General features: G+C 44.3%; 1 protein-coding gene across 4 annotated transcripts in view; it reads right to left on the bottom strand.

The window, feature by feature from the left end:
* Window positions 1-4395: 4395 nt before the first annotated feature.
* Window positions 4396-21873, bottom strand: part of KIF9 (kinesin family member 9) — a 48695-nt gene continuing 31217 nt past the window's right edge. For 3 of the 4 annotated variants that reach the window (XM_007168840.3, XM_057554659.1, XM_057554660.1), the window contains 6 exons: window positions 20271-20462; window positions 18888-19102; window positions 15682-15858; window positions 15135-15250; window positions 14617-14721; window positions 4396-7443 (listed from right to left, as the gene is read on the bottom strand). In XM_007168840.3, coding sequence (XP_007168902.2) covers window positions 7393-7443; window positions 14617-14721; window positions 15135-15250; window positions 15682-15858; window positions 18888-19102; window positions 20271-20462 — 856 coding nt within the window. In that variant the 3' untranslated portion in view covers window positions 4396-7392. The remainder of the gene's footprint in view (window positions 7444-14616; window positions 14722-15134; window positions 15251-15681; window positions 15859-18887; window positions 19103-20270; window positions 20463-21873) is intronic. The other variant, XM_057554661.1, reaches the window with a different exon arrangement.

Genomic DNA, 21873 nt, shown 5'->3' with positions numbered 1-21873 from the left:
TTTAAACTACCCAGTTTGGGCCCTAAAGCCCTGTAAACATCCTTCCCTGACTTTCCCCTTCTGAGAAATTTTTATGACTTTGTCAATTTGGCATTCTCTTTAATGCTGTAAGTTTATTAAATTTAACTTAACTTTAACAGGTCTTCAGGGGGTCTTTTGGAGAGTCTTTTCCCAATAGAGATAACCCTGAGAGTGCTAGTATACTTTCCATGAACCCTACTCTAAAGATTCTCCTATATTCTCACTCCAGGGAAGATACTGAAGTTGGTGTGTATGCAGTGGAAGCTGAGTATCACATGGATATTCATAAACAGTTTTGTTTCCTTAAACACAAGTCACCTTGCTCCACAGCAACAGTTCTAGGTCCAAAGTCAAAGGAATCTATTTACTAGAAATAAAAATATGTAAGTGAAAGTAACAATGTTACATCTACTATTTAGTAAGTGTTTTCTTCAAGTAAAGCAAAACTCTTCAGTTTGTGTGTTTGCTTCAGTGAAATTGTATCACCAACTTAGCCTCAAATCCAGGAATTGAAGAGGAGATAAATCTTTACCCAGTCAGCTCGCTGCTAGAGAGGAAGGAAACTTTAATAACTTGATGACAACATCACTGTCAGCTGAACACTTTACTGCAGAACCTACGGAAATAAATCTGGCTCCTCCACTCACCTTTGCTGACTATACTGAAAATGAATGACTGTTTAGTATCACAGAAGTACACGTAACAATCGAGCAGCCCATGTTACTTGGAAGTTATGGTGCCCATAAGTATTAAAATGTAAAACTTTAAAAATTTGGCTACTAAAATAAAATAATTATAATTATTTATAAAAATAAATAATAATTACTGTATAATAATTTTGAAATAATTTTAAAATAATTCTAATTAAAATTTGTGTTTGAACAAAATGTGTTTATGGTACACCTCTCTTATACACAATTAAAATTAATTGTTAAAGGTATCACCAAATTTTTATCCAAAAAGTTTGTACTAATGTAAAAAGTATGTACCGATATACATTTTTAAGGCTCTGGAGATAGACTACCTAACTGTCCTCCAGAAAACATGAGCCAGTTGATTCTGCAGCACTGAAGAAGAATGTCCATTTATCTGTTGTTAAAGGAGAATTTTTCAAAAAAGTTATAATCGTGAACAGGAATAAATAATGGGCATTTATGAATTGCAAAGTCTTCATAGACATTAACTTGCCTGGTCCTTTTAGCATCCATGTAGTAGGGAGGGCAGTAACAGCTGCTGCCTCCATTTTACAAATGCAGAGATTGAGCCTCAGAGAAGTGGCACCTAAGGTCACAGACTCTGAGTGGTAGCATGTGGACTTGGCACGGGGTTCTCAGACCCTGTGTTCCATTTTCATGTACCTGGCCACATATGTGACCACATTCTCTATGCTCTCAGCATCTCTGGGAGCCTTCCAGTTCCTCCTTCAGCCACTCTCACCTTCTGCAGGAGAAGGCTAGGCACAGCCCTATAGCAAAGACAGTTTCTTCCACCCTTGCCATCTCTGCCCTTGCCATCATTCCCAAATTTAAGAACAATACTTGTCCACTTGGGACTACCCTGGTGGTCCAGTGGGTAAGACTCCATGCTCCCAATGCAGAGGGCCTGGGTTCAATCCCTGGTCATGGAACTAGATCCTGCATGCATGCCGCAACTAAGAAGTCTACATGCTGCAAGTAAAAGATCCCTCATGCCACAACGAAGATCCCGCGTGCCTCAACTAAGACCCGGTGCAGCCAAAATAAATAAATAATAATAATAATGAAAGAACAATACTTGTCCACTCCACACACACTCAACTCTAGCATCCTAATGCTTTTTACAGCTTTTCTGGACAGAGCAGATTCTCCTTCAAGGGGTGTATAATAGGAAAATCCCACTTGTTTCTTAAAAGCCATTTAGTTATCAAATCACACAATCATGGCTGACCTTTGAGGTAAGCCCCTTCCCTGCCTGCAATACTCCCTCTTTTTTCTTCCAGCCATTGCTGATACATTTCTGCAAATAGGGTGCCTCTCCCTTTATTGTTGGAAAGCTGAGCTGGTAAAAATGTCTTTCATCTGCTCATATAAAAATATCTTTCTAAATTAAATGTTATTTTTGTTAAGAAAAGCAAATTATATTTAACAGAAAAATTTAAAAATATTTTAAAATTTAAGGGGAAAAATCACTTCCAGTTTCATCCAGAAATAACCACTTTTGACATTTTAGTCTTTTTTATTCATATATATGTGTGAATATCTCTGTATATGATGTAATTTTCAACTGATATGTTAAGTAACTTTTCCACAACTGCTTTTATAGAATCACAGAATCTAGATTTAGAAGAAAACTCGAGGCCTTCAAGATCTTTCTTCCTTGTTTGAGGGCTTTGATTGGGTCTGCCTAGACACTGCTTGTATCCTCCAGGAACTGGGAGCCCAGTTTGTACCAAGACAATCCATTTCTGGGTTGGAAAATTCTCATTCCGTTTTTGTCTCCTGAAATGACAGAATATGAATATGAATATGTCCTATTTGGATTTCTCTTCTCAAATTGAATATCCCTGGTTTCCATGATTATTCCTTGCTTGACAGAATTTTCAGAGCCACTCATGATGCTGGTCACCCTCCCCAGGGGAGTCTGTTCACTTATAACACTGCCTCCAGTCCCTGACATGAAGTCCCAAGTGCAGCCTGGCAGATGTGGTGTGCAGTGGGGCTGCTACTTCCCTAACCCCAGACACTTGACCTCCAGTAACACTGCCCAGGATGGCACTATATTTTTAGCAGCTACTTTTACTGTAAACTTTTGGGTTGGTCTTAAAAAGCCATCAGTCAGGATTAATTGGAGAAAGATAATGCCAGTCTGAATGCTGCCTTTTCAAATCCAAAATCTATTTTGGGGAGTGGAAAGGGAGCCTAACATTGGTTGGTGTGTGTGTGTGTGTGTGTGTGTGTGTGTGTGTGTGTGTGTGTGTGTGTTTGTTCCCCATCTATCAGATGTAATGCTGAACACATTCATATCTTTATTATTATTATAGTTATTGTCACTGTCATGGCAGTTTCAGTTGGTTGAGGTCCTACTGTGCACTAGACATACAGTAATTTCATTTCACAGAGCCCCAGGATAATTAATTGTTCTTTTACACATGAGGAAAGGAAGGCAGGAAAATTGGACAACTTGTTCCAAGGTCCCACACCAGTAAGATGTTTACGCCCATGTTCTACCCCTATATCGTATTGCCTCAGAAAAGTGCAACCACTGATCAACAGTCAAGTTCAGAGTGAGACTCCTGGTAATTCCCTGGCAGTGCAGTGGCTAAAGACTATGTGCTTTCACTGCGGAGATCCTGCAAGCTGATAAATGATCAGATTTTTAATATAGTTCAGAGGTTAAAGTCCACTAAATTTCTTGACAGATTCAATGTGGGGTGTAAGAGGAGTGAAATACAAAACTAAGGATTTTAGCCTGAGCAATAGGGCTGAGATAAAGAAGGCTGTGGGTGGAGCATGTTTTGGGGTAGCATTTGAGCATTTAGGTTTTTTGTGTTTTTTTTAAAAATAAATTTATTTATTTATTTATTTATTTTTGGCTGTGTTGGGTCGTAGCTGCGTGTGGGCTTTTCTCCAGTTGGAGCGAGCGGGGGCTACTCTTCACTGTGGTGTGTGGGCGTCTCATTGCGGTGGCTTCTCTTGTTGTGGAGCACGGGCTCTAGGTGCGCGGGCTTCAGTAGTTGTGGCACATGGGCTCAGTAGTTGTGGCTCACAGGGTTTCGAGCACAGGCTCAGTAGTTGTGGCACACGGGTCTAGTTGCTCCTCAGCATGTAGGATCTTCCCGGACCAGGGCTCTAACCTGCGTGCCCTGCATTGGCAGACGGATTCTTAACCACTGCGCCACCAGGGAAGTCCGAGCATTTAGTTTTAAACATGCTGATTTGTAGATATCTTAATAGACACTCAAGTGGAGATGCCAAGTTAGCAGTTAGCTATACAGGTATACCTTGTTTTATTACATTTTGCTTTTTGCACTTTGCAGATACTGCGCTTTTTACAAATTAAAGATTTATGGCAACCCTGCATTGAGTAAATCTATTGGTGTAAATTTCTAACAGCATTTGCTCAACTTGCATCTCTGTGTCACATTTTGGTAATTCTCACAATATTTAAAAATTTTTCGTTATTATTATACTTCTTATGGTGATCTGTGATCAGTGATCTTTGATGTTACTATTGCTAAAGATTACAACTCACTTAAGGCTCAGATGATGGTTCGCATTTTTTAGTAATAAAGTATTTTTTAATTAAGGTATGTACATTTTTTAGACATAATGCTATTATACACTTATTAGACTACAGTGTAAACATAACTTTTATATGCACTGGGAAACTAAAGAATTCATATGACTCGCTTTATTGAGATATTCACTTTATTGCAGTGGTCTGGAATCAAACCCACAGTATCTCCAAGGTATGCCTGTACAGTTTTGGGGATCAGGAGAGCAGCCAAAGCTAGATATATAAAATTGAGAGTTGGCACATGGATGATGTTTAAAGCCACAAGGCTGGATGAGATCACCAAGAGAGTGATCTCCCTATTATCTCCTCTGGATCTGTGATTAGATGTTTCCTAAATCTTCTCATTCTCTCCACCATGACTCTTATCCGTGCTTTCAATTTTCTTTCTCTTCCTCCCTCTACGCTACAAGTCCCAGCAGTTTCTTCAGATCCAACATCCAGGTCATTAATTCCCTCTTTCACTGTTTCTAGTCTGTCATTTTAACTTTTAGAACTACATTTTCTTCATTCCTAGAAATTCTTTTTAAAAAAATATGCACTCTATTTTAGTAGCCTTTATCATATGTTTGACACATACTTTGTCTTTATTTAAAACATAACATATATATTGTATAATCTTTATCCAGTAATTTGTGATCCGAAGTTCTTATAACTCTGATTCTGTTTACACTGTGCCTCCATCATGATACATTGTTTCCATGTATGCCACATGTGCACACATGTGCATGCATGTGCATGTGTGTGTCTGTGTGTGTGTTTAATCTTTGGAGCTCATGTTTACTAGGGCTTTGTGGGAATGCTGTGTAGCTGGATAAAGGGCCTGAACACCAGATTTTTAAATTTGATTCTACTAGGTGTTTCAACCTTGGGAAAATATTTTTTTTCTGTCTAAAAACAAACATTTAGATCTCCAGTTTTATTGAAGCCTTGGGCTAATTTTTATGCTAATTCTTCAGCCTGGTGGTTCCTGGACCACACAGTGTAAATTTGAATCCCAAACCTGTGCAGGGTTGCAAATTCTCACAGGACCTGTTCTCCCTCATCCCTGGGGATAGTTTCCTTGTTATTTCTCCATGTCAGTGGGGAAATTTTTTTAGCTCACCTCCTCATCAGGTGCTACCTTTATGCAAGGGGTCCCATTTCCATCTTCCTATGAGGCATGGGCCATAGTCTTATTTCTCACACTTACATGGGCATTAACACTCAAGAGCAACCATCCGCTCACACACCTTCTACCAGCCACAGCCGGTTCACACACTGACCACTCTGGTTTTCAATTCTCCAGCTCCTGGCAGTTCCCTTTCTTTCCTGCAAATTTAGCTTTGCATTTAAAAGAATGTTATACTTTAGACAGTATCTCTGTTTGTAGCCAGAGTGTTTTCAGGTTACCTTATCTGTCACATTGATGGAATTGGAAGTCCCTTTAGGGGTGATTGTGATGGTCAGATTAGCTCAGCAGGAATTATTTTCTAGAACAACAGGCATATTTGAGTGGACATCATGCCCCCCAGCTCCCTGTCATGTTGGAAGCATCTGCTCCTGGGAGGAGTTTGCATGGAGGGTGATCTACAGAGCACCGTTTGGCTTATTCCTGTGGCTCTGCCCACGCTGATGATTACTTGTTTCAGTTTGTGCCAGAACTGACCGAGGCGTATGTGGTGATGAATGAGCTAGAGACAAATGGGACCAACTGCCATGACAGAGGCCCAGCCTGCCCTGCCCTGTGGGCCCCAGGACTGGCTGTCCAGGAATTCTGTGCAGGGACGTCCAGCATGCCACATGCCATTCTAGCCAGTGACAGGGAATGAAGGGAAGGGGGACTGGTTATACCACAAATGGCTGCTTCCTGTGGCTTCAGCAGGATGATGTACCCCTGTTTACTATGTTCTATTTCCTGAGCTGCTCCAAAGACGTGGGAACCCCAAACAAGTCCTGGTAAGGGCAAGGGCAGCCAAGAAGGGAAAGAATCTGAACTCTCTAAGGCCTCCAACTCATCAGCTGGGATGATGAGCAGAGCCTGGACCTATCTGCCTGTTTGGCCACATTTAAAGGAAACATGAGGACTGACCAACAAGGCTGTGTGTACACCATAAGTGCTGATCAGTGACAGCCCCCCGTGTATCATCCAGGGGAATGAAGTCAGGGGACTCCAAAGCTGCTCCGGGAAGCCTTGGCATAGAAGGAGTCTCTGAAAGCTGTTTCAGGACCATTGTGTATCTGCCAGTCAGTGAAAGAGAAAGGGGGTGGATAGGAGAGAGGGCAGAGACCTTAAGGAAAGCCTTCAGCTTTCTTTCTTCAACAAAACCCCCCATCTGGCTGCTCACTGATGGGCTGAAGAACAGAACCATAGGGTCTTTGATTGGAAAGACGCCATTTAGTTCAACCTTCCAGCTAGTGCAGGTTCTGCAATCTCCGTGCCAGACAGCCTCCCACCATGGGGTTCTCACTGCTAACTTCATGGTAGGAATGATCTCATTTTAAGCCTCTTCTTATTTTGAGGTAAAAATCTGCCTTTCAGTCATTTCCACCTACACCCCATCCTCTCCTGGTTGCTGAGGAAGAAGCGCCTCCTGCCTTCACTGGCTCAGGAACACAGAGAGGATTCCCTGAGAGAACCTACAGTCTCACCCATGAGAACCAGGGCTCCTCGGACCCAGCTCATCCCCAGGATGGCCATCCAGGAAAGGAAAGAGGCTGACCAGTGGGACAAAGGCCTGCCAGAGGGAGACTGGCTGAGCTACTTCTTCACTTTCTTACTGGAGACTCAGTTAGGACCCCACCTGTACACAGGGAAGACATCCTCCCAGATAGGAAATAAAATAAAGTTCTTGGATGAGCGCCGAAAGCTGAACTAGAAAGTTATTTTATCCTGTCCCTGCATATAAGACAGTGAATCGAAACCAAAAGTGTTCTGTGAAGATATTCGAAGGTGTCCTTTGAAGGCTGTTCCTCCTGGCAGGTAGGCCATTGTGTTCTCTGAGCTGCGCCCAGCCTTGGAGCAGAGGGATTGGAGTCTGGGCAGGTGCTTTGGCAGTGCCTCTAGAGCAGGCAGGAGTAGCTGGGGGTTTCGTCCTTCAACGCACTGGCAGTGAGTCCCTATTTTCTATGTGTCTGCTGGAGGCCCATCATGGTTTTCAAATAATTGTGCTAGACACAGAAAAGGGGAGAAAACAGAAGTTGATTAGGACATGCGGACCTAACAAGGACTCAGAAGCCACACCACTTATATCCACCCCATCATTCTTCCTGCAAATATCACTGTTTGGGGACAAGGATTCCCTTTGACTAGCCCCAGTTCTGTGAGAAACAATGTTCCATTCCATCCCTCTCATTCTTTCATCCTAAAGAAAGTGTGTAAAACTGTTTTTAAATGTTTAAAAGGAGACAGGCATGTTTCAAGGGCCCACTTGAAAGTTTCTGACAAGAAGTAGGTTCAAAAAAAGAAAAGAAAAGGGCTCTCTCTCCAGAGGGGTGGGGGCCCATGTATTCTGAAGGGCCTTCCCTCGGCAAATCAACCAGATGTTCGTGAATCCTACCCTTTTAATGAACTGCTAGGCTCTTGGAAAGCATGTGGAAAAAGTAAGCTGAAACAGAATCAGTGGGCAGGGCAGTGAGCAAGCAAATGCTAAAACCAACATAGAATTTGGAGGTGAATCCTAGATTCCCCACATGGTGAATCTGAACTGAAACTGAAGCTCCCACATGAAGCTGGAATTATTTTACCCCAATTTTTTATTGTGGTAAAATACACATAACATAAAAACTTCCATCTTAACTGTGTTTAAGTGTACAGTTTAGTGGTATTAAATACATTGATAATGTTGTGCAACCATCGCTACCATCCATCTCCATAACTCTTTTCATCATCCCAAACTGAAATTCCATATGCTTTGAACAATAACTCCCCATTCCCCTCTCCCCCAAGACCCTGAAAATCACCACTATACTTTCAATCTTTATGATTTTTTTAAGTCAGTCATTTAATTTTTAAATTATTTTTTTAAAAGTTTTATTGGAGTGTAGTTGATTTACAATGTTGTGTTAGTTTCAGGTGTACAGCAAAGTGATTCAATTATACATATACATATATTCATTCTTTTTTAGATTCTTTTCACATATAGGTTATCCCAGAATATAGGTTGTCCCAGAATATTGAGTAGAGTTCCCTGTGCTATATAGTAGGTCTCTGTTGGTTATCTATCTTATATATTGTAGTGTGTTGTATGTTAATCCCAAACTCCTGATTTATCCCTCCCTGCCACATTTCCTCTTTGGTAACCATAAGTTTGTTTTCAATATCTGTAAGTCTGTTTCTATTTTGTAAATAAGTTCATTTGTATCATTTTAAAAAGTTAGATTCCACATATGAGTGACATCATATGATATTTGTCTTTCTCTGTCTGACTTACTTCACTTAGTATGATAATCTCTAGGTCACACCATGTTGCTGCAAATGGCATTATTTCATTCTTTTTTATGGCTGAGTAGTATTCCATTGTATATATGTACCACATCTTTATCCATTCCTCTGTCGATGTACATTTAGGTTGCTTCCATACCATATCTTGGCTATTGTAAATAGTGCTGCAATGAACACTGGGGTGCATGTATCTTTTTGGATTTTGGTTTTCTCTGGGTGTGTTCCCAGGAGTGAGGATTGCTGGGTCATATAGTAGTTCTATTTTTAGTTTTTTAAGGAACCTCCATACTGTTCTGTATAGTGGTTGTACCAATTTACATTCCCACCAACAGTGTAGGAGGGTTCCCTTTTCTCCACACCCTCTCCAGCATTTATTTACTTATTCATTTTTATTTATTTATTTTTTTGGTGTGTTAGTTTCTGCTTTATAACAAAGTGAATCAGCTATACGTATACACATACCCCATATCTCCTCCCTCTTGCGTTTCCCTCCCATTCCCTATCCCACCCCTCTAGGTGGTCACAAAGCACCGAGCTGATCTCCCTGTGCTATGCAGCTGCTTCCCACTAGCTATCTGTTTTACATTTGGTAGTATGTATATGTCCACCATAGTATGTATATGTCCACCAGCATTTATTTTTTGTGGACTTTTTTTCCCCCCAGATTTATTGAGATGTAATTGCCATATAATATAATATTGCATAAGTTTAAGGTGTACAGTGTGTTGATTTGACACACTTATATATTGCAAAATGATTGCAACCATAGCATTAGCTAACACCTCCATCATATCATATAAGTACTATTTCTTTTTTGTGGTGAGAACATTTAAGATCTACTCTCTTAGCAACTTCCAAGTATATACTACAGCATTATTAACTATAATTACCATGCTATACATTAGATCCCCAGAACTTATTCATCTTATAACTGGAAGTTTGTGTCCTTTGACCAACATCTCCCCATTCCCCACCCCCATCCCCAGCCCCTGGTAACCACCATTCTAATCTCTGTTTCAATTAGTTCAGCATTTTGTTTGTGGACTTTCTGATGATCACCATTCTCACCAGTGTGAGGGGATACCTCATTGTATTGATAGTTTTTGTTTATTTGTTTGTTTTATTTAGTTAGTTATTTTGGCCAAGCAGCGCAGCATGTGGGATCTTAGTTCCCCGACCAGGGATCAAACCTGCATCCCCTGTGTTGGAAGCAGGGAGCCTTAACCAGCAACAGGGAAGTCCCCTCATTGAGGTTTTGATTTGCATTTCTCTAATAATTAGTTATGTTGAGCATCTTTTCATGTGCTTTTTGGCCATCTGTATGTCTTCTTTGGAGAAACGTCTATTTAGATCTTCTGCCCATTTTTTTGATTGGGTTGTCTGTTTTTTTGATATTGAACTGCATGAGCTGGTTGTGTATTTTGGAGAGTAATCCCTTGTTGGTTGCTTGACTTGCAAATATTTTCTCCTATTCTGAGGGTTGTCTTTTTGCTTTGTTTATGGTTTCCGTTTCTGTGGAAAAGCTTTTAATTAGATCCCATTTGTTTATTTTTGTGTTTATTTTCATTACTGTAGGAGGTGGATCAAAAAAGATCTTGCTGCAATTTATGTCAAAGAGTGTTCTGCCTATGTTTTCCTCTAAGAGTTTTATAGTGTCCAGCCTTACATTTAGGTCTCCAATCCATTTTGAGTTTATTTTTGTGTATGGTGTTAGGGAGTGTTCTAATTTCATTCTTTTACATGTAGCTGTCCAGTTTCCCCAGCAACACTTATTGAAGAGGCTGTTATTTTCTTCATTGTATATTCTTGTCTCCTTTGTCATAGATTAGGTGACCAGAGGTGCGTGGGTTTATCTCTGGACTTTCTATTCTGTTCCAATTATCTATATTTCTGTTTTTGTGCCAGTACCATACTGTTTTGATTACTGTAGCTTTGTAGTATAGTCTGAAGTCAGGACGCCTGATTCCTCCAGCTCCATTTTTCTTTCTCAAGATTGCTTTGACTATTCGGGGTCTTTTGTGTTTCCATACAAATTGTAAAATTTTTTGTTCTAATTCTGTGAAAAATGCCATTGGTAATTCGATAGGGATTGCACTGAATCTGTAGAATGCTTTGGGTAGTATAGTCATTTTCACAATATTGACTCTTCCAATCCAAGAACATGGTATATCCCTCCATCTGTTTGTGTCATGTTTGACTTCTTTCATCAGTATCTTATCATTTTCTGAGTACAGGTCTTTTGCCTCCTTAGGTAGGTTTATTCCTAGGTATTTTATTCTTTTTGTTGCAGTGCTAAATGGGATTGTTTCCTTAATTACTCTTTCTGATCTTTTGTTGTTAGTGTATAGAAATGCAACAGATTTCTGTGTATTAATTTTGTATCCTGCAACTTTACCAAATTCATTGATGAACTCTAGTAGTTTTCTGGTAGCATCTTTAGAATTTTCTATGTATAGTCTATCTTTATGATTTCTGACTACTCTAAGTACCTCATGTAAGTGGAACCATACAGTTATTTGTTTTTCTGTGACTGGTTTATTTCACATAGTGGCTGTACCATTTTACATTCCCACCAACAGCACACGAGGGTTCCAATTACTCCACATCCTTGCCAACACTTGTTATTTCCTTTTTTTTTTTTTTATTAGTAGCCATCCTAATGCGTGTAAGGTGGTATCTCATTGTAGTTTTGATTTGCATTTCTCTAATGATTAGTAATGTTGAGCATCTTTTCATGTGTTTACTGTCCATCTGTATATCTTCTCTGGAGAAATGTCTATTCAAATCCTTTGCCCATTTTTGAATTGGGTTTTGTTTTCTGGTTGTTGAGTTTTAGGAATTCCCTGTATATTCTGGATATTAATCCCTATCAGGCTGGAATTCTTGAAGGAGTTTAAAATGGTCCTGGGTTGGTAATGCCGCATGGCAAAAGCAGGTGCAAACTCTTTCAGGAGGAAAGTAATTTCAACTTATACATTCAGGACTCTTAGAGCTTAAGTTCAATCACATTTATGGTCAATTGAATTTCAACAAGGGTGCCAGACAATTCAGTGGAGAAAGAATCATTTTTTCAACAGTTGGTACTGGGAAGACTGGATATCCACATGGAAAAGAATAAAGTTGGACCCCTGCCTCACATCATATGCCCCCTCCTCTGAGCCCAGAAGGGGTAGGCCTCTCTGTGGTCAGACAAGGGAGCTCCTGCATAGTGGTCACAGTCAAACAATGTCCGAGGCTGGGCTGCCTATGCCTACTTGACCCCACTCCATTCTCTCCCATAGAGCCCTGCCCTCCTACAGGTCTGGGCTTCTTTGATCCAGGGCTGATCTGGGCTTCCCTTCAGGGGCCAGAGTTAATAAAGCTTGATGCTCACAGCATAGGCTAAATGGCTGCCTGGATAAAGCCATCCTCTCTCCTTCTGAAGGAGTGGGCCCAGGCAACTAGGATGGGCAGGTAACCCTGCCCCAAGCCATAGCTGATTGAACCAAGAATGCACACTTAACCCAAGAAGAGTCAGTTAGGCTTCTCCCTCCAGAGAGACACAAAGTAAGTAGTCAGGTGATATTGGGCACTGGGGCTGTGAAGTCTTGGAAAATAAGGGCATGCCAGGGCCAAGGCTGGAGCTAGAAATTGAGAGGTGGGGAGGAGAGAACAGATAGATGAAGGATCAAACCTCAGGGAGAAGCTAAGGTCAGATCTGGAAGGAGAAAGGCCTGGAGGGAGAGGAGCCTGGGCCCTGCTTCCTACGGATGAGTTCTATGGCCTGCTAATCAAAGTGTGGTCTTGGACTAGCTGCATGGGCACCATCTGGGTACTTATTAAAAGTGCAGACTCTCAGATTTACCCTGGACCTGCTGCATCAGAATCTGCATTCTAACAAGACTCCTGGTGATGTATGCACACAGCACAGAGTGAGAGGTGCTACTATGGAACCTTCAGAATCTGTGTTAACAAACCCCTTCACTCAAGCTTCTTTGAGTGGGCTTTAGCTCCTCACAGCCATCACAGTCAGTGAAGGTATCAGTTTAACTACAAATGTAAAGAATGAACTCAATCAGGAGAAGGGCTTTCTAACTATAACACAAAATCCAGAAGCCAAGAAAGAGAAGACTGATACACTAGATTTCATAAAAATCAGCAAAGTAACTACAAAAAAACCATAAGTAAAGCCAAAAGACAAATAGGGGAAAATATTTGCAACTCATATCATAAAGAGCTAATCTCCCCAATATATCAAGAGTTCCTATAAATTAATAAGAAAAAGACCAACAATCAATAGAAAAATGGGCAAAAATATCAACAGGCAGTTTATAGGAAAAGAAATTAAAATGGCCCTTAAACATATGAAAAGAAGCTTGACTTTACTGATAATAAGAGAAATACAAATCAAGGCTAGACTGAGAGACGTTTTTCACCTTTCAGATTGGAAAAAACCAAAAAGCAGGATACTGCATCTTGCGGGGAGGCTGTGGGGAACTAGCATCCTGTATATGCTGCTGGGGGGTGGGGGGTGGGTGATGGGTTCAGCCCTAGGCAGGCAATTCGGCACCATCTATCAAAAGTACAAATGTCGGGCTTCCCTGGTGGCGCAGTGGTTGAGAGTCTGCCTGCCAATGCAGGGGACACAGGTTCGTGCCCTGGTCTGGGAGGATCCCACATGCCGCGGAGCAACTGGGCCCGTGAGCCACAATTACTGAGCCTGCGCGTCCGGAGCCTGTGCTCAGCAACAAGAGAGGCCGCGATAGTGAGAGGCCCGCGCACCGCGATGAAGAATGGCCCCCACTTGCCGCAACTGGAGAAAGCCCTCGCACAGAAACGAAGACCCAACACAGCCATAAATAAATAAATAAATAAAAAAAAAAAAAAAAAAAAAAAAAAGTACAAATGTCCTTTTGGCCAAGAAATTCACTCCTACAAACTTGCCTTTCACTCTGTGTGAATTCACATTTGTACAAGGTTAATTATCACAGCAATGTTTGTCATAGTAAAGAAATGGAACCTCCTAAAATCCCTCAATATGAGATGCATTAAATGAATTCTGATAGATCCTTGCAATGGAGTACTACTATGCAGCTGTGAAAAAGAACACAGCAGCACCGACAGGTTGAAAGGGGACGATCTTCAGGATAGACTGTTAAGTGGAAAAAGCGAGAGGCAGAACAATGTGCAGGAGGAACACTAGAAATAAGTGACAGCGGTTCCTTGTCAGAGGGGACTGGTGGGAGCTGGACTGATGGGGGACTGGGTATTAGTATTTTCATGCTTTTTAATGCTTCAATTGTATCATCCTATTGAAAATGTAAATGAATACCACAAAAATATTTTTAAAACAATGAGCTCACTTGGGCAGTCACCCCATGTGCAGCTGCCACCTGCCGTATAAGAATTGCCTCTGGGCACAGAAAAGCACACAGCATACAGGCCTCCTGTGTTCTGGCTCCAGGCTGGGCCTCAGCAGAGCGGAGACCCTCTGTTCTAGCCCAGCCCGCTCAGTGAGGAGAGTACCAGGCCATGTCTAGCTCTGCCTTGGCTGCCTGTGGTCCTCTGGTCCCCTGCCACCTGTGCACAGTGGCCTCCATTGGAGAGGGTCTCCCCAACAGGAAGTGGCCTCAGGGGAGCCCCAGGCCCTGTCCTGGCATGTTATTCACACATGGGCTGTCTTAGCACTCACCAGCCATGTCCAGGCCTGGCCAAAGTCTGTGGGACCCCTATTGGTTCCAGCCCAGCCCCAGGACTCTGGAGTTGGCAGAAGATACCCACTGACTCTGGGTGACTCTGGATTTCCCTGGGCTGGCGTATTCCTCCTCTGCCTCTCTGCAGTGGGGAGTGTAATCCTGGGTGTCCTAGTAATGAGGTCCCTGAGGCCTTGCCTTCCTGGAGACATGAATCCCCCGAGTTACCTTCTGTTCTGTCTTGACTTTGGCATTGTAGAAGGAGACGGAATCAGGGCCCTCTGGCAGCATCGTCTGCTGCAGCCGGCTGAACCTGTCCTGGTCATCTTCTCCCTACAAGAGGCCCAACACAGCACAGTCCCTTCACCTGGCATTGTCAGGATCCACTCTGACAGGGCCTGTGGTGGGCATTAGGGCAGCCTCTCGCTGGGTCTGCAGACCTCCACCCAGGATAGCTCACAATCCCCCAGCCTCATGTTTTCCAGTGTCATCATGGACACCCTGTAACCGCCACCAGGGAAAGATGAGCCACTCAAGAAGGGGTGCAGCAGCATGTGGTGTTTTCGGTGTCCTCATCCTTGATAACGGGGGAGAGACCTGTACCTGCCCACCTGCCTGGGCCAGCTGTAGGAGAGGCTGGGAGCAGCTGGTACACTGCCAAGCTTGTGGAGAGAACAGAGGACAAGGGGCACTGCCCACTGCCCTGTGCTCATCCACCATCCCCACCCCTGCCCTGTGCCACTCACCAGAGACAAAATCCTGCTGAGAGGCATCATGCCTGGCCGGATGCTGTCACCTGGCTTCAGTGCCACCTGCAGGTCCTCAGGGACAAAGAAGGACTCATTGTACCAGATGTCAAATTCTGCAGGGAGACAGGGAGATGGCACTGTGAGGGTGGGGAGTCCCTGAGGAAGCAGGTCAAGGCTGTGTGTGTCTCTCTGTCTCGTGCTTGTCACAGCTCACCCTCTCTTCACTTCCTGCTCCAGGGTCTCACCCTTTCCCATCTCCATCTCCTGCCCTCAGAATCCTGGAAACACACATCTAAAGCCCTGTCCAGGGACTTCCCTGGCAGTCCAGTGGTTAAGACTCCACTGCAGGCTTCGATCCCTGCAGCGGGAACTAGGGGAACTAGGATCCCGCATGACCCAGGGCATAGCCAAAAAAAAAAAGTCCTGTCCAACCCCTGCCTCTGCCAGAGAAGAGTTCTGAAGCCACTTCTAGAACCCAGACGGTAGCCCTGCCCTGTGCCTCCTGGAACCCCAGGTGGCCAGCCAACCTTCCCAAAAGGCATACCCGTGAGCAGGCGATGTCGACACTGATCCACCAGGTGCTGGCAGTACTGGATCTCAGCCCTGAGGTCCTGTAGGTCCTGATACTCTGTCCGGTACTGCTTCTTGAGGTCTTTAAGCTTCAAGATTAGCAGGAATTCCTCCTCATCAATGATCATCAGCCCCTTGTTCTCATACTCGCCTGCAGGGGGAAGGAGGTTAGGGAATGAGGTGCCCACCTGAGGTGGTCAGAAAGAGGCGAGAGTGCTGGCAAAGCATGAAGACAGGACCTGGGAAGGGCTGGGGTGCAGCATGGAGGTGGACAAGGCATGAGAAGGCCAGGCTACTAGGATATGTCTCACAGGGAGAGGGAGCTCAGGTCAGAGGACCACACTGGCATTTTTAGGACAAACAGGAGGGGTGGGCAGAGGAAAGGGTAGAGATGGCCCAAGTTCCACGATTATTTTGATCTTAAACCCCACTAGCCAAAGATATCCAGTAAATACCTCTATTACACAGGTGTTTACCTTTTTTTATAAATTATGTAAACAAGCTGCCACCACTGGCTAGTACCACAAGGCAGTTGGGCAGGGTTCCTTATTAATAACAGTAGATGTAAACCCACATTTCAAATTGTCTTCTTGACGATTTCAGCATTCGCTGGCTACCTTCTTGTCAGAGACCATCAGACATCTGTATCTTGTCGGATGGCTGTCAGAGGGCTCCAGGAGGAGAGAGGTCAGTTGTGCTATTAGTCATCTCCTCCACTCACTGTCTCTTTGGATGGACCTTTTAAGGTCTGTCAGTTTGATGAAGGTTGTTGGGTTAAGACAAAATAACAATATCTGTGGAGCCACTCACCTGGCTGTCTACTGCCCACAGCACCTTGAAAGTTCAGCAAAGGCGTTGTGTCAACACCCAGCCCGAGGACCCCTGGAGAGTGAGTCCTGTGTGTGACCGAGGTGTGTGGCCAGGGTGCACGAGGCAGTCCCCAGGTACCGGAGGAAAGCATTAGCACTTCCACTGATGTTTACAGGGGAGAAGTGAGGCACATTAAGTGTCACTGACACCATTCATGGAGAGGCAAGGGTTCCAATTCAAGGTGTTTGCAGTGGTGGGGGAGGGGGGTCCAGGGTAGCCCTCACCTTCAGTGCAGAGCAACCTGGTTTGCTGCCGTGGGCCTGATGTGGTCACTTTGATACAGACAAATCCGTCAATCACAGAGTAAAGTCTTTACAGTACTCTGTTGACATGGGGAGTGACATCTTTTGTACTACCCAGAGGTTCTCTGATTATCTCCAAAGAAAACGCTTATGAGAGCTGAACTTAAGATGATTTTTCTTTTTTTTTTTTTTTCCCCCCACAAACGACTAATTAATGTCTCAAATTCAGTGACTGTTCTGGGCTGATAAGTGGCTGTCAGTCAAGGTACCTAGAAAATATTTTAAAAAATGAATTTACTTGATCTGTTCCCTTAAGATAAAGGTATTTTCCTTGGTATTTTAACAACCAATGGGAAAACAACTGCTTTGGAGGGGGAAAGAGCAAAAATGTTTTTTGATACTGATAAAAGTTTAAATATTTTAAAATATTGTTTATTTCTTCTACATCCCATCCTTTAAAAATATCCATTTTCAGGTATATTGAGGAGTAAGTGATATATCAGCATAGCATGCATATATATTATTTAAAATATGTAAATATATAATAAGGGGTTGCATATTCAAAGGAGGTGTGGGGGGACTTCCCTGGTGGCGCAGTGGTTAAGACTCCGTGTTCCCAATGCAGGGGGCCCGGGTTCCATCCCTTGTCGGGGAACTAGATCCCAAATGCGTGCCGCAACTAAGAGTTCGCATGTCACAACTAAGGAGCCCACATGCCACAACTAAGGAGCCCTGGAGCTGCAACTAAGGAGCCCACCTGCCACAACTAAAAACTGGTGCGACCAAATAAATAAATAAATAAATATTAAAAAAAAAAAACAAAAACAAGGTGTAGGCAGAAGGGACAAAGAAGGGCTTGTTGGTCCTGCAAGGCCTTCACTCTAGAGGTTCTGGGTGGGGTCATGTCTGGAGCCACCATCACCCACCTTCCCCTACTTCCCAAATTCATGGAGGGCTTTGCCCTCTGGAACAGTGTGTTATGCTTGGTCCGTAGGGTATGAGCAAAGTAGCCCCAAGAATTTGGAAATAAAGTTGCCCTCTGAGAAATAAGTGAGTAAAATGCAACCTCTGTGAGTGAGATGATCCCCCTGACCTGCAGAAAACCAAGTGCCACCTGGAGATGCCCAGGTGATCAGTGAGATCATTCAAGAAGGCTGGCCTAGCATAGGGTTGCGATTTAGCAAGGGAAAGCCCAGTAACCGGTGGTGTGCCCTGCCTGTGAACAAGAGTGTGGCCTCTGAACCACCAGCCTCAGTGTTGGGATGGTTACTCATTAAAATGCATGTTCTGGGCCCTGCTCCAGATTTCCTGAGTCAGAGCTACTGATTGCAGCCTAGGAATCTGCACTTGACCAGCCCTCCCAAATGAGTCCTCTGCTCACTCAAACTTGAGGGTTCTTGGTGCACATTGAAGGTATGGGCAGTGTCTGCCACTGGGACCAGGGCACCAGGTCAGGGTAACCAGGTGAGCACTCTCCCCACTCCCCACACAGGGGTCCCTGCTCGTTGAGCCTGAGGGCTTCCCACACCACCTGCCTTAAGAGATGAGGCTTTGCTAGGCCAGTTTGTTGCGGGGTTGGCACGAGGAATGGTCTTAGTGACAGTGAATCACTTGGCCCCTGGTATCCACATTCTCATTCCCTCCTCAGTTTCTCATGTCTTGACCAGCACCCCTACCCCAATCAGACCACTATGGTCAGTGAGGAGACAACACCAGGACCCATGGACCTTGTGGCGGTCGCCAGCCACCCATCTCCCTGGGGAAGTGTCTACAAGACCAACACTCTGTCCCTCCATGGGCAGAAGCACATATCAGATGGAAGGTCCAGCACTTAGATCTGAGATAATGCAAGAAGGGGGACTTGCAGGCAGAAGCTAGCTGACAGGGAAGGACTCTGTGGTTCCCCAGGGCTGACTAGAGCCAAGTGATGACCCAGGGATGAAGCCTGCACCCCAACATCCCCTGCTGGCCCCCTTCCAACTCAGTCCTCCAGTGCCCAAGGCTGCCCCATCCCGAGCAGGATGACTCAGATCCCACTGTCCCCCAACTATCTTCCCATCACCTTTACCTTGCTTCTCTCGTAGTGACTTATGGAAATTTAGTGCCTCCTTGGTCATGTCAATCTCCCGCTTGATGGCATTGATGCGCTGTGTGGTCTCGCTGGCCCTTTTCCTCCGCTCGTTCAAAATGGATTTGTTTTCTTTGAAGATGCGGTTGATCTCACTACCCCGTTCGTTCTTAAAGTCCTCAAAGGCCACAGGCTTGGCGGGTGGGGTGCTGGGCCTGAAGATGGAGGGGAAGGAGGAGGGAGAAATGGGGCAGCTGTCTTGGAGCCAGCGGGCACTTCACCTTTCTTCCCTGGGGCTTCTGTAAGCAGGAGGTCCGAATTCCTGGGCACCATGTACCCCAGATGGGAGCTAAACTGTGTAGGAATCATTCTCTCGTCTCTGTTTTACTGAGTACACAAGGGCACGTGACTATTGCAGAAAATGAGGAAAGTAAGGAAAAGTTACAAAAAAAACCCCCCAAAATACCACTCATTACCTATTGGCAACCACACTTTAGTGTATCTCCTTCATTTCTTTGATAACTGTTTTAATATTTGGAGTCATGCAATATATATAATTTTACATCTTACTTTTTTCACAGAAGCATTCTTTCATGCTATTAAAAACTCTTTGAGAACTCTAGTTAATAAGATGTAAGATGAAGTGCTGGGCAGGGGAAAGTAGATTGTCTGCAACTTACTTTGAAATCCATTTTTTAAAAAAAGATGGATGGAAGGATGGAGAGAAAGACACATGATGAAATACTATAGTAACATTAATGGCAGAATCAAGAGGGGGTTCACTATACAATTCTTCCAACTTCTCTGAATGTTTGGAAATGTTCACAGGCTGGGGAAAAATTCTTCATGTACATCTTTGTACATTTCAAGGGCAGAGAAAATAATTCACTTAGTGCCCTTTCCCTAATGTCAACTATTGAAGGTGTTAGCAAAAATTTTTTCTTTTGCTTTTTAAATTAATGACACAATCTTTTTGTATAAATCTTTGTCTACATCTCTAATTATTTCCTCAGGATAGATTCCTAAAAACTCAATCACTGACTCACCACAGAGAGGAACCGGGTGGCTGGAGGAAGGGTCTCATACCTGAGAATTTTGTATCTTTTGAATACATTACTTATTCAAAATATGCAAATTTAATTATTTAAATAATTGCTATTTGGAGGGTCTAAAATGATTATGTGTATAATTGTGTATCTTGGATGACTCCTGAGGTTGAACCATTTTGCACATGTATAAGCCATCATATTTCTTCTGTTTTGGACTGTGCTCCTAGTCTTTGCCTATTACCCCATTTTATTTCTCTTCTATCTGCAGGTGCTCTTTCCTTGTCATACTCTGATTTTGTATGATCTGGTGCAGCGGTTACTGTTAGGTGGTCACCTGGGTGGGTGTAATTCCTCCTTTGGGGATTCCGAGGCAAGGGGCTCAATACTGGAGGTCTCCCGGTCCTGCAGAAGCATGTCTTTGACATCTCCATCCTTGGAGGATGGGGTCAACTGGGTCTTGGAGGTGGAAGCATCCAAGTCCTTGCCACTCACAGGGCTTCTGGCACCCTCCTTTCTTGCCAAGGAGCTGGAAGGAGAAGGCAGGGAGACCCCAGGCTCAGTGTCTCTGATGCTGAGGGGAGTAATCTTGCTCAGCACTCATACACCAGAAGCCCCAGCCCGCTCAGCTCCGATCTTGAACATAAACCCAGGCCAAAGGGCAAAGAGTACAACCCTAAGCCATGCAGATGGGGAGGAAGAGGAGAGAATTTCTCTCCCTTTTATCAGAACAAGAAGTCCTCCTTCCAGCAGTCTCAGCAGGAGACACCTGGGAAGAATGGGCAGTCTCCAGTTTGGAAGCATAAGGACCTTTGGGGTGGGCCACAGGCTCTAAGGAGCATCATGGCTGCTGAGGTATTAGTCACACAGGCATCCCCGGGAAGGAGTAGCAGAGCCCCCACCCAGGGTGTGTCTGTCTGTGGACCAACAGTAAAGAGAGACACGTCTGCCCCGCTGCTCTGACCAGTCCACGACTTGCTCTCCCACCTCTATCAGTGCCCACACCAGCTCTCCGGAAAGTAGCCATCCTCCCTCTCCAACTGATGGCACCCAGGGTCCTCCCTCCCAGAGAGGTACATGTGAGCAGGACTGAACTAAAGGGAGGATGTCCATGGCTCCTTCCACTGTTTCCTTCTCTTTTCTTCTTCTTGCAACAGGTGTGGCTTGGGGGAACCAAGCCTCGATCCATTTGTTACTGCACTAATTACCCAACGGCAGAACAGAGAGGGTGGGGGTGTGACCGCCCTTCCTGAAGAGGCAGGAGGAGGCCAGGGCATCCTCCTACCCGACTCCAGTACTGCATGTGACAGATTTCTACAATCAGCTCTGGCCCGTGTCTTTTTACAAGTGATAATAATGGTAACAACTTACTTGTATTGAGGTCTTCCAGGGACAGGGACTGCATTTACTCACTTATCCTCAAAACCACCCCAGTGACTGATGCTATTATTATTATTATACCCATTTTAGGGATGAGGAAACAGAGGCAGAGAGGCTCTTACACCTCACAGAAGGTGACCCCCTTGGGTGAAAGAACTACTGAGCAGGGAGGTGAGCCCAGGCGTTACCTCCAGAGCATGTGCTTTGTCCACCACGACACAGCACTTCCCAGGGAGGCTGGTTCATTAAGGGAACCTTGACACCCTGCATCTACAAACGAGTCTTGCCTCAAAGGTGAGCTGGAGTTTTTAGGTGATGTGGGTGCCAATTAGCTGGGTCACAGAAGGAACCTGGTGGTGGGGGCTGGGTTTCCACATGAAGTACCGGAGGGCGAGTGCCGGCCTGGCTTCTCACTTCCACTCTACCACACCTTAGCAACGTGACCTTGGAATGAATTCCCCTCTCTGAGCCTTGGTCTCCTCATTAGTTAAAATGGAGACATGAACTCCCACCTCGTGGAACTGCTGTGAGGATGACAGGTGACCGGCCCCAGCCTGGGC

Source organism: Balaenoptera acutorostrata, chromosome 10 (assembly GCF_949987535.1).
Source record: "Balaenoptera acutorostrata chromosome 10, mBalAcu1.1, whole genome shotgun sequence".
Classification (NCBI taxonomy): Eukaryota; Metazoa; Chordata; class Mammalia; order Artiodactyla; family Balaenopteridae; genus Balaenoptera; species Balaenoptera acutorostrata.
The sequence above is the reverse complement of the archived record's forward strand: the minus strand, read 5'-3'. Positions and strand labels throughout refer to the sequence as shown.